The sequence below is a fragment of the Bos indicus genome, chromosome 13 (genome assembly GCF_029378745.1).
Source record: "Bos indicus isolate NIAB-ARS_2022 breed Sahiwal x Tharparkar chromosome 13, NIAB-ARS_B.indTharparkar_mat_pri_1.0, whole genome shotgun sequence".
Taxonomy (NCBI): Eukaryota; Metazoa; Chordata; class Mammalia; order Artiodactyla; family Bovidae; genus Bos; species Bos indicus.
Genome location: NC_091772.1, coordinates 30,177,434 through 30,197,845, shown reverse-complemented (window position 1 = coordinate 30,197,845; position 20,412 = coordinate 30,177,434). Strand labels below are relative to the sequence as shown.

The 20,412-nt window shown below is 40.4% G+C and overlaps 1 protein-coding gene across 1 annotated transcript in view; it reads left to right on the top strand.

Moving 5' to 3' along the window:
• ITGA8 (integrin subunit alpha 8) overlaps positions 1-20,412 on the top strand; it is a 190,463-nt gene that overhangs the window by 88,191 nt on the left and 81,860 nt on the right. The window contains exons 14-19 of the mRNA XM_070800873.1: positions 724-769; positions 4,976-5,083; positions 11,693-11,748; positions 12,371-12,525; positions 14,999-15,136; positions 15,625-15,692. Of these exons, the coding sequence (XP_070656974.1) occupies positions 724-769; positions 4,976-5,083; positions 11,693-11,748; positions 12,371-12,525; positions 14,999-15,136; positions 15,625-15,692 (571 nt within the window). The remainder of the gene's footprint in view (positions 1-723; positions 770-4,975; positions 5,084-11,692; positions 11,749-12,370; positions 12,526-14,998; positions 15,137-15,624; positions 15,693-20,412) is intronic.

The following is a 20,412-nucleotide window of genomic DNA, read 5'->3' as shown; positions in this document are numbered from 1 at the left end:
AAAACACTTGCCTTATAGGATTGTTGCTGATAGGGGGATGATAAAACAGTGTGTGTGATGAGCCTGGTACTTAGTAGGCACTTAGCGTATGCTTCCCTCTCCCTTTTTTTCTATTTATTTATTTAGTTGCAGCATGTGGGATCTAGTTCCCAGACCAGAGATTGAACCCAGGCTACATGCTTCAGGAGTGCAGAGTCTCAGCCCCTGGACCACCAGGGAAGTCCTTTTTTCTTTTTAAATTAGTTTTTCATTGGAGTATAGTTGCTTTACACTCTTACATTAGTTTCTACTGTACAGCAAAATGAATCAGACATACATATACGTATATCCCTTCCCTTTTGGACTTCCTTCCCATTCAGGTCACCACTATGATCTTATTTACAAATCAGAAATAGAGACATAGGCACTTCTTCCCTTATGATTTAAGCTGTGTGCCTTGGGTCTGGAGGATATGGCATTATGACGAATATCTGAAGCATTTCTAGAAGGCTGGCCTTCCTGAGTCCAGTAGGGTTGGAGATCTATGGATTTATGTGTCATATTGAGTTACAGTGAAGTTCCTATATCCTTTCCAAAATGCCTTAGGAAAGCCGTGATTTGCTGTTCTTGTTTGCATGACTCTCATTCTGCAATCGGCATATCAGGTTGCTCTCTGTGCTATTTATAATTAATTATGAGTTTTGATCAATTCTATAAAATTTGTGCTTCTGTGTTTTTTTTTAGATTTAATTGTGGGTGCATTTGGAACAGGAAAAGTAGCAGTTTACAGGTATGTGGTTGATGGTCTGCAAATTTGTTTTTTTTATTATAATATATTAACTTCAGGTGTTGGAGAAGGCAATGGCACCCCACTCCAGTACTCTTGCCTGGAAAACCCCATGGACAGAGGAGCCTGGTAGGCTGCAGTCCATGGGGTCACTAAGAGTCGGACACGACTGAGCGACTTCACTTTCACTTTTCACTTTCATGCATTGGAGAAGGAAATGGCAACCCACTCCAGTGTTCTTGCCTGGAAAATCTCACGGACAGCAGAGCCTGGTGGGCTGCCGTCTATGGGGTCACACAAAGTCGGACACGACTGAAGTGACTTAGCAGCAACTTCAGGTGTATGACATTCAATATTTGTATATATTGCAAAATGATTACCATGATAAGTCTTATTAATTACATCTATCACCACATAGTTACAACTTTTTTTGGCCTGTGATAAGAACTTGTAAGATCTACCCTCTTAGCAACTTTTCAATATACTTTATATATAACAATAACACAGTATTATTAACTATAAGCACCATGCTGTATGACTTATCTTATAAATAGTAAATCCCCATGACTTACTTATAACTAGACGTTTGTACTTTTGACCACTTTCACCCATTTCCATCACCCCCTCTCACTGCCATCTCTGGCAACCACCAATCTGTTCCCTGTATCTATATGTTCATCTTGTGATTTTGATTTTTGTTTTTAGATTGTACATATAAGTGAGATCATATGATATTTGTCCTTTTCTGAATTTTTCACTAAGCATAATACTCTCAAGGTCCTTCTGTGTTGTCCCAAAAGGCAAGATTTCCCTTTTTGTGGCTGAATAGTATTCTGTTGAATATGTATCTTTATTTCTTCATTGATGGACACATTCTTCTAGTTGTTTCAGATGCATTTCCTCTTTGTTTTTGGTTTTGCCTTAAATTATTTCTTTTGGAGAACATTGAGATGCTTTTTTTAAAGTTTGGAGGAATATTTTCCCCTCAGTATTTTTCCCTTTCTTTCAACCTTTCTGTTTTTGTTCTCATATCTCATGACCAAACTTCCAGCCTCTACTAGCATAATGTTAAATAAGATATGGATCTTAGTGGAACTTACAAAATGACACATTTTTTAGATGGCCCTCAATGTAAATACTTCTCTTTGCTTTGGAAATGAATTAAAATGTGCTTATACATAAGGAAGGTGGGGCAGGGGAATGGTATTATGTACCCTGGCCTCTGTAATCAAGTGTGGACGCTAAATTAGGGAATAGAAATACTATCCAAGAATTGGTAGTCTCCAAAAACAAGCATTGAACAATTCAAATATGACAGATCTGGATTTTAAAATACCTAGCCATTGCACCTCTAATCCAATTTGACTGTTGTTCTTATAAAAAGAATGCACGGTGAAGAGACAGACACGCATACAAGGAGAAGACCATGTGAAGATTGGAGTTAGGCTGCCACAAGTGAAGAACTTTCAGAAGCTAGGAGAGACCCCTGAATGAATCCTTCCTTAGAGCTTTCAGATAAAACATGCTTCTCCCGATCCCTTGGTGTCAATAAATTTGTGTTGCTTAAAAAAAAAAAAGAAAAACCTGGCCATTTCAGACACTCACCCATTTGTACTCTTGGGCAAGTTTCTGTAACTTTCTGAGCCTCAGATTTTTTTTTCATATGTCAAATGGGCATAATACTTACATTATAAAGTTATTTTGTTAAAAGGATTGAGACTGTGCATGTAAAGTAAACAGAATAAGTAACCAGTAGGCAGTGATCAAAAATTGAGATTCTGTTTTCATGTTTAAAAAAGTGTTACAGGAATGTAAGACACCAGGTAAGGTATCAAAAGGCAGAGAGCTGATCCAGGTGTTCTGGGCACGTGACCTAGCACAAACCTAGGTCAACTCCCCTAGGGATTCTAAAGTTGGTTTCCTTAAGGAGGTAGGATTATCACCATCAGTACTAAGACATCCTCAGAGAGTTGATGTATACCAGCCGCTCTCCATTTCAGGGAGTAGAGAATCAGGTGATTGAAATGCTCAAAGTACAGGAAGGAATGGGACTGTGTTTGTGGCCATGAAGCAGCAGCACTTGGAGCTGCTGCTGCTAAGTTGCTTCAGTCGTGTCCGACTCTGTGCGACCCCATAGATGGCCTCCCACCAGGCTCCCCCATCCCTGGGATTCTCCAGGCAAGAACACTGGAGTGGGTTGCCATTTCCTTCTCCAATGCATGAAACTGGAAAGTGAAAGTGAAGTCCTAAGTCGTGTCCAACTCTTAGCAACCTCATGGACTGCAGCCTACCAGGCTCCTCCGTCCATGGGATTTTCCAGGCAAGAGGCACTTGGAGCTGATGGAGTGCAGTTGTCTCGTGGTCCAGCCACTATGCTCTGAATCTACATTTGCAACAAGGCCCTGTTTCCCATAAACGGCTCCCAGTCGATTACTGGACACAATAGGGATACAAACAGGCCCACCTGGAGCTCCACAAACAGGCAACTTTGGCTTAAGACCCTCCTCCCAGAGTGCCCCAGCTGGAGCTTCTTTCCCAGGTTGCCTTTTCTTTCCTTGTTCATTCCCAGGGATCAGACCTACATCACACTCTGTCTTGTGTGTCTAATCCTGTTTAACCTGCTTTTCCAAGGCCTGGAGCTCACACAATATTGAAAATAAAAATCACCTAACAGCGTACAGATAGTATACAGGAGTTTAGGAAAATTCCCACTAGGCGCCATTATGGTAATCATGAAATCCTCTAAAGCAGTGCCCTAAACAACACGTTGCCCCATGGCCCAGCCCTACCACCTGTCAGAGGAAAACTTAAGCAGCATGGCATCATCTCACATTGTCATCTGGACATCTGGCTCCCAGCTCTCCTGTCTTGGCACCAAGCTTTAAAAATTTGCCCCATTCCCTTTCCCACTGATTTACTTTCTTGTCTGGTTTATCCTCACCTAGGTGGTTGGAATTGAGTTTATTCTGTATTAGTCCCTTTCCTCCAGCTCGGCTGCACAACAGAATCACCTGGAGGGTGTGTTTGACATTCGGGTGCCTGGCCTTGACCCCCAGGGGTTCTGATTCAATTGCTCTGTGGTGAGCCTGGGTCTGGTTTCTGTTTTAAAGCTGTTGGCTGCTTCTGTTGTGCAATCAGGACTGGAGAACCATTGCTCTGTATGAAGCACAGAATGAGTCCACCCACCCTCAAGGGTTTAGGTCAATCTGCAAAGCTTGGCTAGAACATTGCCAATCAACATTTAACAATCCCCACTGGCCATCTATTTTACATGTGGTGTGTATGTTTGCACATTACTTTCTCCATGTGTCCCGCCTTCTCCTTCCCGCTGTGTCCACACGTGTATTCTCTATGCGTCTCCACTGCTCCCCTGCAAATAGGTTCATCAGTACCGTCTTTCTAGAGTCCATATACATGAGTTTATATACGATACTTGTTTTTATCTGACTTACTTCACTCTGTATAATAGGACGTAGGGAATTCGCTGTATGAGTCAGGGAGCTCAAACTGATGCTCTGTGACAACCTAGAGGGGTGGGATGGGGTGGGAGGTGGGAGGGAGGTTCAAGAGGGAGGGGACACGTATATACCTATGGCTTGATTCATGTTGATGTATGGCAGAAACCAATGCAATATTTTAAAGCCATTATCCTTCAATTAAAAGTAAATAAATTTTTTTAAAAAGTAAAAAATAACAAAGCAAAAAACATTTAAAAGTCCCTATGCAGGGACTTCCCTGGTGGTCCCGTGGCTAAGACTCCATACTACCAACACACGGAACCCAGGTTCAATCCCTGGTCAGGGAACTAGACCCCACATGGCACAACTAAGACCTGGCACCTCCAAATAAATAAAAATTCAAGTACTTACAGGTGTGACACAAGTGACTGTAGGAGGATGTATTTCTTCATATTCAGATGTGAATGTGGATAGACTAGCAGATCCCAGGGAAGTATTTCATAGCCATGTCACCAAAATAGTGTGAGCACTCCATAGACAGAGCAGGTCCGTGAATGCCGCTTTGCTCCACGGTCTCACAGCTCCATAATATTCATGAGCAACCAGAGGTGTCTGAACGTAGCTGGTTGAATCCTGAGCCCACCTGTTCACGCAGTGAGGGGAACTCTTGGCACTGGGGCTGGGAATGTTGGCAGTGGCTTCTGCCTGCTGCTCGCAGGACTGGTTAAAGCCGTGCATCTTCTCCCTGCAGAGCGAGGCCGGTTGTGACGGTGGGGGCCCAACTTCTCCTGCAGCCGGTGATCATCAATCTGGAAAACAAAACCTGCCTGATTCCAGAATCAGTGGCACCTGTGGCCTGGTGAGTTTCTACAGTGCTTCTTGCCCTCTTGTGTGAACTCAGATCACCTGGGAATCTCGTGAACCTGCACTTCGGGGGCCATAAATCAGGGGCGGGACCTGAGACTATGTTTCTGAAGATGCTCCAAAGTGGTGCTGATGTTGCCAGTCTGAGCACCACATCCGAGTAGCCAGGAGTTAGTCTATTAAAAAAAAAAGTAACTGACACAATGCTGATCTTTCGCTGTCGACTTGTATGAAGGGTATGTCTCCATCTTCAGGCACCACATGAAATGAAAAACAAAACTAACCTGAGAAAATTCCCAGCCAAGCGAATCTTGGAGTTCTTTTAAAATCTTGGCATACTAAAACCAACATTAAACAAACTGAAAATATAATTAAAAAAATCTTGATGCTTGTATTTGCATATGCTTATAAACACTTTCCAGACATATGTATTGTCTTTTTTTTTAAATAATGGGTCAGATTGGGTCAGATTACTCACTTTCTGTGCTGAAGACAGATGTAAGTTTTATAACCTCACATGTACAATGAGATGGAAGGTAAATGTTATAGAGATTTTTTTGTCCTCACCTATATTTGGGGGGCTATGATCTCATCATCAGAAGCAGCAGTAAAATTATGGTTCCTTAGCCTGTACTGTAGGAGATCACAGCTTAGACATCTGAGAATTTTCCTTCTGAATCTGGCCAGTCACCTGAAAGGACCAAGAAATAGAACTTGAGTGTAACACAGCTCAAGGAACTGCCAGTTTGCTTCTCAGTATGTAGGTCCTCCAGGGTCAGAGGTCTGTCTTATTGGGTAATGCTTTAGGGTAATATTCTCTGATATAGACACAAGTTTGGCCCAGGGTCTCAGCCTATGCAATTGCCCAGCTTGACCCCAGAACCACAACTTTTGGGCCCGACTATGTAGGACCCTTCTTTCTCCAGATTTTAAAAGGACGTATAGAACTCATTCCTGGCAACTTATCAAACCCACAACCTGGGCATGTTATAACCAATTTAACAGAGGCTATAACATACCTCTCTGCTTTGAAGGCAGACACCCACAGGGGTATCCTATTGGTAACATCTCCACACAATTCAACCATACCATCACCCTGACTCACCCTCTGACATTAGAACAAAATTGGAACACAGCCAAAACACTGTCCAAACCGAGATCAAGAAATCCAAAAAAAAAAAAAAACAAAACAAAACTACTCCCCCTCCCAAGGATCGTGACTTTTTGGTCTCTAAAATACAGGTACCATGTAAGACCCCTTTTGCTATAGATTCCAATAGTTCCTCACCCCCTACCATCTGCACAGGGTAGGACCCAGTAAACATCTCCAATTGCTCCACACTTCTCACACAGTCACTAGTCTGGGGCAACAAACCTGCTTTTTAAAGTTCTGTGCAACATCCAGGGCTTCCCAGGTGGTGCTAGTGGTAAAAAATCCACTTGCAACAGAGGAGATGCCAGAGACATCTCGATCCCTGGGTTGTTTGGTGGTTTAGTCACAAAGTTGTGTCCGACTCTTACGCCTCCATGGACTGTAGCCCGCCAGGCTCCTCTGTCTGTGGGATTCTCCAGGCAAGAATACTGGAGTGGGTTGCTGTTTCCTCCTCCAGGGGATCTTCCCGACCCAGGAGTCGAACCTGAGTCTCCTGCATTGTAGACAGATTCTTTACTGATTGAACTACAAGGGAAGCCCCAATCTCTGGGTTGGAGAGTTCAATCCTCAGGTTGGAAAGATCCCCTTTAGGAGGAAATGGCAACCCACTCCAGTATTCTTGCCTGGAGAATCCCATGGACAGAGGGGCCTGGTGGTTTATAGTGTACAGGGTCGCAAAGAGTCAGACACGACTGAACACACACACACTCTCCAAAAAATCAACAAATATTTGGAGTGTTTTAGATCTGCCCCCATTTTCTAGAAGACATGGCATAACTCAGATGATATGGTCAGCTCCTGAGAAAGTCAGAATGCAGAACACATCAGTCTAGACCCTTAGAAAAAGGGTCCCCAACCTCCAGACTGTGGACCGGTACCTCCTGTCAAACTAGCGTCAGCATTAGATTAGAAGTAAAGTTCACAGGGAATTCCCTGGTGGCTCAGAGGATAAGGCATCTGCCTGCCATGCGGGAGACCAGGGTTTGATCCCTGGGTTGGGAAGATTCCCTGGAGAAGGAAATGGCAACCCATTTCAGTATTCTTGCCTGGAGAATCCCATGGACAGAGGAGCCTGGCCAGCTACAGTCCACGGGGTCGCAAATAGTCGGACACGACTGAGCGAGTTCACTTCACTTCACTTCAAAGTTCACAGTAAATGTAAGCCCTTGAATCATCCTGAAACCATCTCCCCCAACCCCTGCTCCGTGGAAAAACTGTCTTCCACGAAATCAATTCCTTGTGCCAAAAAGGTTGAGGACCACTGTTATAGAATGTATTCCCAGCCAGTTTCAGCATGTTGCTCACGGCCTCTGGACAGGGGTTCATACAGGAATCAGAGCCTTTAAGGGTGGAGGATAAGGGGTGTGGACGACCTTGAAGAATTTCTTTGCTGGGACCTCTCAATTTGGGGAGGACTGTCTTCCCCTCAACGAGCTTCTGAAAGTAACTGGGAAATGCCCTGGGCACATTTAAAAGGGTATGAAACCATAAAGTATTATAATGAAAGCCTGCTCTGAGGAAATATGTGAAAAAGCCAGCATCTCTCTGAACCCTGGATGAAATGAATATGAAAGGAAGAATGAGGACTACTTGAGCACGTGTCCCCATGTCTCTGTTTGCACGTTCATGACTGAACGGACTTCTAGACTGAGTTCTTTAAAGCATATGTGTAGGGCACACTCTGGTGTAAAATCTTCCTATGAACTAGATTATCTTTTCTAGGGATTTTTTGGTTTTTGAATTTTTTTTTAAGTTTTTGGTGTTTTCAACAGATCATAGGATCTGTTTGGTCTTGTGGAAAGAATATTAGTTTTCAACAAGAATTTTTTTTCATGAACTTGTGTTGCATTAAATCAGATTACTTAGATAAAATACAATTTGTTATGTGGGCAAATAACAGTTACTTGTTTGGTTCTGTTGCATCCATTTTCTGAAAGATGTTTCATTTTCACATGAAAAAATTTTGAATGGGTGGCTCAGAGTGTTAGAAGATGCGAAATTAACTGCGGGTTCAGTCTCAAATGTGTTTCTCAAATACTTTTTAAGATTTATTATAGGAATTTAGTCCAGTATTTCCAAAATGATTGAAAGGTATTTGTTGATTTTCTTTTCTGTAGTTTTTGTCTGTATTTGATATAATTTTATATTGTACATATTAAAACTATTAAGTCAACCTCTAACTGGGAAATAGTTCTCCATTTCCCTCAATGAGAATTTCTATACCTTTCAAACAGCTATGTAGGTTTATAAAGTTTCTGCTACTTGCATTTCTAAACTAGAAAACAAAATAAAGCCAGCCTATAAATATTCATCTAATTGTTATTGAATGAGAAAAATTAAAATTAATAAAAAATATTTTACAAATGTAGAAGTTCATAAACTGTCCCCTTTTCAAATTTGAAAAAAACTTTTCAGTTACACCTAACTTTATGTAAAATCTATTATTAGCTATCATTGAAAGAGTATTGAATTAGCTTGATTGAAAACTGAAGTGCTTTGTATTTTTAAGTCCTGTTTCACATTTATTTCATTCTTCCTCCTCCATACGTGGCTATGAACACCATTACTTCACAGTATAATTATTCCAACCATTGTTGCATCAGGTTAGGACTAGTGTTAGAGGATTTGTGATATACTTTCCTGCTTTCTGATGCACCAGAAGTATAGCCCAACAGTCTAAATTTTTAATTATAATTTAATAATCATTCACAGCTTTCCCCAACAACTCAAGTGTTTATTGTAATTAGATGAATACCTGTAAGTGTACTTAATAATCTGTTTCATAAAACATGGTGGGGACTTCCTGGCAGTCCAGTGGTTAAGACTATATACATTTCCACTGCAGGGGATGCAAGTTCGATCCCTGTTCGGGGAACTAAGATCCCACATGCTGCATGGCCAAAAAACAATATACACATGATGTACATGTGTGTGTTTATATAGAAGAGAAATATTTTTCTAAATTCAGAATGAATATTTCAGTGAGGTTTTCTTTTTCCGTGAGAACAGAGTGCTGTGCAAGTTATAACTTGGCAACTCTTTTTTTTTGGCTTAAAAACATCTGTAAACAAAATGTGTAGGTTGGACTGCTGTTATCAATAATTCAGTATGAAAAAGCTAAAATCATCCACTTAATGATATAAAGGTAACAGAGAGGGGGAACTAAGTTTAGAGTAACACTCACGGAGCTTCCCAAGTGGCACTAATGTGATGTAGGAGACACGGAGACGCAGGGTCAGTCCCTGGGTTGGGAAAACTCCCTGGAGAAGGAAATGGCAACCCGCTCCAGTACTCTTGCCTGGTAAATCCCATGGACAGAGGAACTTAGTAGGCTCTGGTCCACGGGGTCGCAAAAGAGTTGGATGCGGCTGAGCGCGTGCACAAACACACACACACATAATTCGTAAATCAAAAGTAACCCTTCAACTGATAACATCATTTCTCAATCAAATTCTTCTCCCAAAGAGGAGATAATGTTCACATTCATAACTTAATTTTGCAAAAATTTTTCTGTTTCTTAATTGTGTTAAACAAAATACTGTATGTAAAATTATTTCAATCTACATATAGATCATTTTATTACAAATACGAATTTATCTTATGCAAGCTAATGAGTTTTGTTTGTTTCGTGTAAGGATGAACAGAAAAAAAAGCCAATGTACAATCTTAACACGTAACCAAGTACTTCCAAATAAAGTCGGACACAGAAAAAAATTCCAGCTTTGAAAGCCAGACCTGCTACAAAATTTAAAGATGTGATTCACTATTCGTCTTTCTTGAGTAATTCCAACTGAAGTAGAAGTGGGCTGGAATTTGTGATTTCTCTGGGGAAGTGGTACAAACACTTGAAATAGCAGAGACGTCTCGGGAAATGTTTGGCTTAATGGTATGTGGCAAATTATTTACCCTGAAGGGAGACATTGACTGAGGTCACGGCAGCTCGATGAATCCCAGATGTGACACATCTTCATTATATTTGACACAGGAAGCTGACACATAATTAAAGCACAACGAGGGATTATTTACTCCTTTTGGATTCTGTAGAAATGTTCAAATCATACTATAGTATTTACTAATAAACAATGTTAAGGCTGTCATTAAATCATACTTAAGTATTTTCTTGTATTTTCACTTCCTTAGAAATGTGAAAAAGCTTCCTCGTGAATGCTGGCTTTTAGAGCTTGACATTTTTCCGTAGGGAGTTTAGCACAAGCAACAGGCAGGCAGAGACCACTGGCCAGTCTTCATTCTCTCCATGGCCAGATCCAAGTGCAGGCTGTCCTATAAGCCACAGCAGGCCCCTCCCCGGATTGGGTTTAAGCACATTCAAGGAAAAACTATAAAGCTCTCTCTTGCATATCTATCTTCTCTCTTTTTTTGGCCATGCCAGGCAGCATGCGGGATCTTAGTTCCCCGACCAGGGATTGAACTGAGGCCCCCTGCACTGGGAGTACAGAGCCTTAACCACTGGATCCCCAGGGAAGTCCCCTCCATCCTCTCTTTATTGCCCTTACACACAGTATCATTGTGCCTACAGAGCCTGAGACAGCCATTCTCCTCTCCCCATTTTCTTTCTTTTCCCTTCCTCTTCTGGTATCTCTCTGTCTCAAATTATATCCCAGCCCTGGCAAGTAACTGCCGAGTCCCCATCTGCTTCCAAGAAAAGTGGATTCTGGTTCATTGTACTGTGATGCTCCATGCCTCTCTGAATTAAGTCCAAATTCTTTTTTTTTTTTTTTTTAATTGAAGTGTAGTAGATGTATAATGTTATATAAATTACAGGTATACAGTATAGTGATTCACAATTGTTCAAGGTTATACTCCATTTATAGTTATTATAAAACAGTGGCTATGTTTCCCATGTTGTACAATATGTCCTGGTAGCTTATTTTTTACCTACAAGTTTGCACCTCTTAATCCAAATTCTTTAATGTGATTTTCAAAGTCCTGTTCCCTACTGATCGACCAAGCCTCACTTTCCTCAGCTTCCTGGTCCTGCTCTAATGCACCAAACATGCCAGATTCCTTTAGATTCCTCAAACTGGGGTCACCTCCAGGCTGTATCACTAAGCTGCCCCCTTACTATTCTGCCCAATTCTTTACTTCCTAGCACATGGAAGATATTTATATGTCTTTCTTGAATAAAGACAGCAAGTAATTGATTAATGAATCCACTGATTAAATTAGTTGACCTCTAGTAATATTTCTAAGTATTACCTTCCTATGTAATAATATCACCTTTCTTAATTGTATTAGACTTGTAAGATATATATATATATCAATCAATAAATAATAAATATGTGCATATTTATTTGTTTAATTGTGTGTGTACTAAGAGATGTATAGAGGAAAAATAACATATTTGTTTATCTGGGGTGAGGAAAAGAAAGATTGCTGCTTCAGACTGAAAAGTTTGTTAACCAGAAAACTATTAACTATTATTTTCTCTAGCTTTTCTTTAAAAGTGTGTGCATCTGTGGCAGGCCAGAACATTGCAAACACAATAGGTGAGCATATTTTCATTTTCTATTCCTCTACCATATTAAGAAAATTCACTAGTAAGTGGACTTCCCCGATGGCTCAGTGGGTAAAGAATTCACCTGCAATGCAGGAGGTACAGGTTTGATTCCTGGGTCAGGAAGATCCCCTGGAGGAGGAAATTGCAACCCACTCCAGTATTCTTGCCTGGAAAATCCCATGGACAAAGGAGCCTGGCAGGCTACAGTCCATAGGGTCACAAAGAGTTGGATATGATGAGCAATTAAACACAAGCACTTCACTGCATAGACCACGTGAAACTCTCAAAGAGCTCTTTATTCACACAAAAATTTCTGTTATATATATGGGAACTTCTACCTAAATACTCCTTGAATAATTGGTATTGTCTATAAAAACAGATACAATTATGGGGGGAAATGACTGTGTAAAACCATCATAAAACAAGTTTTTAAGTTTGGGGAGTATTTTATCAAATCTACACAGCTCATGTATTGTTTGTGATCCCAACTATGGCAAAAATGTTTCCTGAATAAGCAAGGTGAAACGGGAATTCTCTCTGATAAAGCACTGCATTCACTGAATACTTTTCCTTTCTGGATTATATTTGCTTTACGTCTTTCTGTCCTTTAGGCCTGACCGCTGAGGTGCAGTTAGACACCCTGAAACATAAAGGAGCCATTAAACGTACACTCTTCCTTGATAACCATCAGTCACATCTCATCTTCCCTCTCGTGATAAAAGGGCAGAAATCCCTCCAGTGCCAGGATTTTATCGTTTACCTTCGAGTAAGTGTTTCAGAATCAAACCTTTTTGGCCTCTCACATTCAAATCAAAACTCTAATCATTTTTGTCCATTTAAACCATCACAGTGGTTCTCACGGGCTTCCCTGGTGGCTCAATGGTAAAGAATCTGCCTGCAATGCAGGAGACCTGGGTTCAGTTCCTGGGTAGAGAAGATCCCCTGGAGGAGGGCATGGCAACCCACTCTAGTACTCTTGCCTAGAGAATCCCATGGACAGAGGAACCGGGCAGGCTGCAGTCCATAGGGTCACACGGAGTTGGACACAGCTGAAATGATTAAGCAGCAGCAGCAGTGGTTCTCATAGACCCACACCTATTTTCACTTGATTGGAGGAAACTTGAGGACCACACACTCCTATGTTGAGCCTGACTTCAGTCAACCTGATAATATATTGCCGTTACTTCCTAAGTTGCTTCTTTTTCTTTTTCCTTTTAATTTTTTATTGTAGTTGATTTATAATGTTGCATTAATTTCTGCTAAGCTGCTTCTTGTTTTGAATATACTCTTAGTCTTAATACTAACTCAGGTGGTTTTCATTTCTTCCTCCCCTTCCCTAAAACACGAAAGTCAGACACAATTTATTTGAACTTTTATCCTGCATGAGGATGTTTGGCCAGATTTTATCAAGGTGCATCTCTGAGCCAACTCAGGAAAAGGGTGAGGCAGTCACAGGCTTTATTGAATGTAAGTTATAATTATATTTTTAAAGCAATGCATTCTTTTTAAAAAAACTTTTTAGTTTATATTGGAGTGTAACAATGTTGTGATGGTCTCAGGTGAACAACAAAGGGACTCAGGCATATCTATACATGTAGCCATTCTCCCCCAAACTCTCCTCCCATCCAGGCTTCCACATAACATTGAGCAGAGTTCCTTGTGCTACATAGTAGGTCCTTGTTGGTTATCCATTTTTAAATATAGTAGTGTGTACAGGCAACTATTAGTTCCTTCTCGAAGTCTGCAAGTCTCTTTCTGTTTTGTAAGTTCATTTGTATAATTTCTTTTTAGATTCCACCTATAAGAGATGTCATACGATGTTTCTCCTCTGACTTAACTTCACTCAGTTTGACAACCTCTACGTCCATCCATGTTGCTGCAAATGGCATTATTTCATTCTTTTTAATGGCTGAGTAATATTCCATTGTATAAATGTACCACATTTATCCACTTCTTTATCCATTCCTCTGTCGATGGACATTTAGATTGTAAGGCAATGTATTTTTACAATAACTCCTAAGCCTCTATTAAATTAAAAATCCAAAATGTGTATGATACAGTTATTTCATCTTCTTACCAATGGTAAGGTGGTAAAGACTCTTTTCAGTTGGTCTTCTCTTTGAGGGGACATAATAATGGAAAACCCACAGAAAGCAGAGTTTAAAAATAAAGTAGATGACTAATGAGAACCTACTGTATAGCTCCGGGAACCTTACTCAGTGCTCTTTGGTGACCTAAATGAGGATATCCAAAAAGAAGGGGTCTATGTATATGTATGGCTGATTCACTTTGCTGTACAGCAGAAACTAACACAACATTGTAAAACAACTATACTCCAATAAAAGTTAATTTTAAAAAACACATTCTGGAATGAAAAGCCAGCACGACCCCTGTGTCTCATTAGGACTGATGCTGGCATGCATCTGAAGGCTGGCATGCCTACTCCACAGTTTGGGAGCTTCTGTGTGCCCAGACCTTATTGCTGGAGCTACCCCCTCACTCCCAGCAAAGTTCTGGTTCTTTTCTAAGGGAACTTCAAATGTTCTGAAGGTGTTTTGAAATTCATACAAATGAGGACTTTAAAGAAATGATGAGAAAGGAAGATAATCAAGAGGTTTTCTTTCTCTGAGCACAAGAGGGCTTATAAATTCTGCCGACCTCATCAAAATAAAAATCCCAGTTCATGAAACTCTCAGTGACTTTTACTGTGCATCTGTTTTTTATGTATAGAGCTTCTGTGGCGGCTCAGTGGTAAAGAGTCTGCCTACAATGCAGGAGACCCGGGTTCCATCCCTGGGTTGGGAAGATGCCCTGGAGAAGGAAATGGAAACCCACTCTAGTATTCTTGCCTGGGAAATCCCATAGGCAGAGGAGCTTGGCGGGCTACAGTCCATGGGGTCACAAAGAGTCAGACATGTCTGAGCACAAACATAAGCTTTTAACTATGTGATTTGACCCATTCGTGTGAGTTGTTGAAGACCTGGAGAACCTAAAGATTGCCACTGGAAGTATGTATTTCATCAAAGGCACAGCTCTAAATGACCCCATCTCTGAACATAGATTCATGAAGCTGGCTCTTCTGTGCTACATCCATCAGCATGTGCCTAAGCCTGCTGGGGTGGTAATTACTTCATCATTCACTTGCATTGAGCAAAATCAAATGTTGCCTGCCTTTCAGCAGCTAACATGTTGCAGCCATTTTACAGAGCCTTTCTTGAGTTTGTGATTATTTTCTCTAGGATGAGACTGAATTCCGAGACAAATTATCTCCAATCAACATTAGTTTGAATTACAGTTTGGATGAATCCACTTTTCAAGAAGGTCTGGAGGTGAAACCAATATTGAACTACTACAGAGACAATGTTGTTAGTGAACAGGTAGGTCCTGGACCATCTTGGATGGTATAATCTCAGTCAGGCCCTGGGCACTGCTCCCATGACCTTAAGACAAAATCCGTCCCATTTTGTTTTCATTCCTGCACACACGCTTATAACATTTGGGAGATTTTCCGAACACGTTTCTTGAAAGACCGCATCCCTGTGTTTTCGGAAGCCCTTCCCCTTGTGCAACCAAGATTTAATTTGTTCAAAATGTGACTGTAATAGAAGCAATACAGCCTGTAATCCTCAAAACACTGCCAGAGCAGCATTCTTTACAGACATTTCAGATTGAATTGGAATCGGGCTCTTAAGTAAACTAACCTATATGGGAAGGTCACTGCCAAACACAGTTTCTAGCTGGGTGGACTCAAGCAGATATGCAAGGAAATCTTTGGTTTAACTTGTGGGATCATTCATAATTTTCAAAAAAAGGATGGGATGTGGGTTTTGTCAGATTCTTTCTGATACATGTTTGCACAACTCAGGCTCACATCCTGGTTGACTGCGGAGAAGATAACATGTGCATTCCTGACTTGAAGCTGTCAGCTAGACCGTAAGTTTAAATAAATAAACTTGTCCATTTTATTTAATGGAATACAGGTGTTTATTTAAAGCTTCCCTGGAGAAAGTATATACTTCCAACTACTACCCAAAATGTGCTGCCTGAAATTCTTGAGCTCAGCTACCCTTTGGGCTAGCCTATGGTTTGGGTCAGTATCTTTGTCATTGGTGTCAAGTGAGACACCCTAAGACATTGCCTGGGTTGTTTCATCTTTCAGCAAAAGTAGGGGGAAATGTTTTTGTTCGAAGTTAACTCATCTCTGGGTGGTTCCGGTTATATTTATTTGCCTCCATCTTGTGGGCAAAGGATTCAGACAGGCTGGTTCCATCAATACCTTTGCTGAACCTGTTTTTGCAGCTCCCTATGACTTAGAGGCATCTTTAAAATGGTCAAAACAAAAGTAATTTTGATTTACTGGAAAAAAAATGTTAATGTGACTCAATGAAGTAAAGCTGAAGATATCACAAATCAAATAGGAATCCAAGGGCAGTGTCCTGGGACTTCCCTGGTGGTTTAGTGGTAAAGAATCCACCTTGCAATGCAGGGAACCCATTGTTAGTCACTCAGTGGTGTCCGACTCTGTGACCCTGTGGGCTGTAGCCTGCCAAGCTCCTCTGCCTATGGAATTCTCCAGGCAAGAATGCTGGAGTGGGTTGACATTTCCTTCTCCAGGGGATCTTCCCGACCCAGGGATTGAACCTGGGTGTCCTGAATTACAGGTAGAGTCTTAACCATCTGAGCCACCAGGGAAGCCCTCCCTACATTGGCAGGTCAAAACAAAAGTGATTTTGATTTACTGGGAAAAAAATGTTAATGTCACATAATGAAGTAAAGTTGAAGATGTCACAGAATCAAATAGCAATCAAAGGGCAGTGTCCTGGAACTTCCCTGGTGGTCCAGTAGTTAAGAATCCACCTTGCAGTGCAGGGAACATGGGCTCGATCCCCACTGGGGAAAGCAAGATCCCATATGCTGTGGAGCAACTAAACCCGGGCACCACAATGAGAAAGTCCCTGTGTGGCAATGAAAAATCCTGCTCTCTACCACTCAATCCAATACAGCCAAGTAAATAGTAAACAAATGCATTTTTTTTTTAAATGGCCGTATGCTGTTAATAGGATTCATTATAGTTTTAAAGATGTTACCTTTGGGGGCAACTGAGGAAAGGGCACATGGGATCTCAGTGTTATTTCTTATAAGTGCATGTGAATCAATAATTGTCTTAAAAGTGTTTTTTTTATGTCACACACACAAAAGTATGTTTTTTAATAGGAAGTGAAATTGTTTCAATTCTGAATAAACCTTTACTATCAAAAATTCTAGCGTTTTCCCCAGTTGATTCATATAACTCATCATTTAAGACTTCTTAAATGTACCCAGATTATTGTACCCAGCAAGGATTTCATTCAAGTATGAAGGAGAAATCAAAAGCTTCTCAGACAAGCAAAAGCTGAGAGAATTCTGCACCACCAAACCAGCTCTCCAACAAATACTAAAGGATATTCTCTAGACAGGAAACACAAAAATGGAGTATAAATTCGAACCCCAAACAATAAAGTAAATGGCAACGGGATCATACTTATCAGTAATTACCTTAAACGTAAATGGGTTGAATGCCCCAACCAAAAGACAAAGACTGGCTGAATGGATACAAAAACAAGACCCCTACATATGTTGTCTACAGGAGACCCACCTCAAAACAGGGGACACATACAGACTGAAAGTGAAGGGCTGGAAAAAGATTTTCCATGCAAATAGGGACCAAAAGAAAGCAGGAGTCACAATACTCATATCAGATAAAATAGACTTTAAAACAAAGGCTGTGAAAAGAGACAAAGAAGGTCACTACATAATGATCAAAGGATCAATCCAAGAAGAAGATATAACAATTATAAATATATATGCACCCAACACGGGAGCACCGCAGTATGTAAGACAAATGCTAACAAGTATGAAAGGAGAAATTAACAATAACACAATAATAGTGGGAGACTTTAATACCCCACTCACACCTATGGATAGATCAACTAAACAGAAAATTAACAAGGAAACACAAACTTTAAACGATACAATAGACCAGTTAGACCTAATTGATATCTATAGGACATTTCATCCCAAAACAATGAATTTCACCTTTTTCTCAAGCGCACATGCAACCTTCTCCAGGATAGATCACATCCTGGGCCATAAAGCTAGCCTTGGTAAATTCAAAAAAATAGAAATCATTCCAAGCATCTTTTCTGACCACAATGCAGTAAGATTAGATCTCAATTACAGGAGAAAAACTATTAAAAATTCCAACATATGGAGGCTGAACAACACGCTGCTGAATAACCAACAAATCACAGAAGAAATCAAAAAAGAAATCAAAATTTGCATAGAAACGAATGAAAATGAAAACACAACAACCCAAAACCTGTGGGACACGGTAAAAGCAGTCCTAAGGGGAAAGTTCATAGCAATACAGGCACACCTCAAGAAACAAGAAAAAAGTCAAATAAATAACCTAACTCTACACCTAAAGCAACTAGAAAAGGAAGAAATGAAGAACCCCAGGGTTAGTAGAAGGAAAGAAATCTTAAAAATTAGAGCAGAAATAAATGCAAAAGAAACAAAAGAGACCATAGCAAAAATCAACAAAGCCAAAAGCTGGTTCTTTGAAAGGATAAATAAAATTGACAAACCATTAGCCAGATTCATCAAGAAACAAAGGGAGAAAAAAAAAAAAAAAAAAAGACTTCTTAAAATATTTAATTAAAAGTTTATGGCTTCCCTGGTGGTTCAGTGATAAAGAATCTGCCTGCCAATGCAGGAGATGTTGGTTAGATCCCTGGGTCAAAAAGAGCCCCTGGAGAAGGAAATGGAAATCCACTCTAGTATTCTTGCCTGGGAAATCCCACTCTAGTATTCTTGCCTGGGAAATCCCACAAACAGAGGAAGCAGGTGGGCCACAGTCCACAGGATCACAAAGAGCTGGATACGACTTAGGGACTAAACAGCAAAGAAATAGAAACTGCATTTTCACTTAGAAGCATTCATGGGGCACATAGAAGCATTCAAGGGGCACATTACAGATAATGTGATTATTTCTTGCAGTAAAAATATCTTAATTTATTAAATTTAAATGTTATACTTTCTAATAATTAAAAAGGAATGGCAATTAGAATACACAAGGTAGTACTTTCTGAACTCTGGCATTAGAATACTATACCCTTTGTAAAGGCTTGTTTAATTTTCACCTTATTTAGCCATGACCAGGGTATGTATGCAAACTAGCTTGTCACAGATATCAACTTGTCATCAGATGGAATCTTATCCTTTTTTGTGTTACAATACCATGAAAACTCCCTATATCAAAAAGTTTAAACAAAACATTCTTATCCAAGAAATGTACTATTGGAATAGTCTAAAGAATAAATTACAAACTATTTCATTAGAAAAAAAAGAATCAAAGGACTTCTCCGTGGTTTGTGATGGAGACACAGCAGTCCAGCCCTGGTTCTGACTGCATTGTATTAGGGGAAGAAATAGGTCTGAGGGGTAAATATCCTATGGCAGAAAAAGCATAGGAAGAAACTTTATTTGCCTCTGTCTTGTGGACAAAGGATTCAGACAAGCCGATTCCATCCACATCTTTGCTGAACCCGTTTCTGCAGCACTCTGTGACTTAGAGGCATCTTTAAGATGGTCAAATCAAAAGCAGTTTTGATTTGATGGAGAAAAAAATGTTAGTGGCACTTGATGAAGTAAAGCTGAAGATGTCACAAAATCAAATAGGAATCAAAGAGCACCCAGTAAAAGTGTGCTCCTCCCCACCTCCTTCAACCCAGACCCGCCCCAGGACCTATCTCACTGCCAGTGTGGAATCTTCTTGGTAACCGCTCATTGGGACCTTTTCCAAATTTCATAATTTAGCGAGTGTCCAAAGCAATATCTTCGATTAAGGGTCAAAAGTAGGCTTTTCCAAATGCTGGTTCGATTAGAAGTTTGGAGGGAATTAAATTTCTTCAAAATACCCCCCAATCTTCCAGTAGTTGTTTGAGATCTTTTGTCTGCCTTCTTCTTCCCTCTTAGGTTCCCCTTTATGTTGCCCACGCCTCCTCCTCGTACTTTCTAAATCACCTCTTTCCTTCTCTTCCTGCTGTCTGTCTTCCTCCTATGGGAGGTTTTCATGGATGGGCTGAAGCTCCCTCCTTCTGGCTCGTGAGCCGAATCTTGAAATTTTCAGTTTTTGCTGGCAGACTGTTAAGTATGTGGGTAGCTGAAAATTGATGACAATGAGAGGATTTATACCACTGCAATCAGCAAATGCTGTAGGTCATAGTTTTAATTTTTATTTTTTGAGAACTGGTTGTTTACTTATTTATTATACAGGTTTTAAAGGTTACTTTCCATTTATAGTGATTACAAACTACAGGCTACATACCCCACATTGTACAACACAATCCTTGAGCCTAACTTAGCCAGTAGTGTGTGTCTCCCACTCCCTGACCTCAGTATTGCCCCTCCCCCCTCCACCAGTAACCACTAGTTTGGAGAACTGGTGGTTAAACATTTACCCTGGAGTGTTTTCCTACCCTTCCCATCCAGACAGTTTTAATTCTTCTGATCACCGCCTCATGTCAATGAATCTTGTTTTTTTCTCAGTCTTGCATGTTCACATCTTCCTCTAAGTCCTTAAATAAAACATCCATGCATCCAGAGATATATC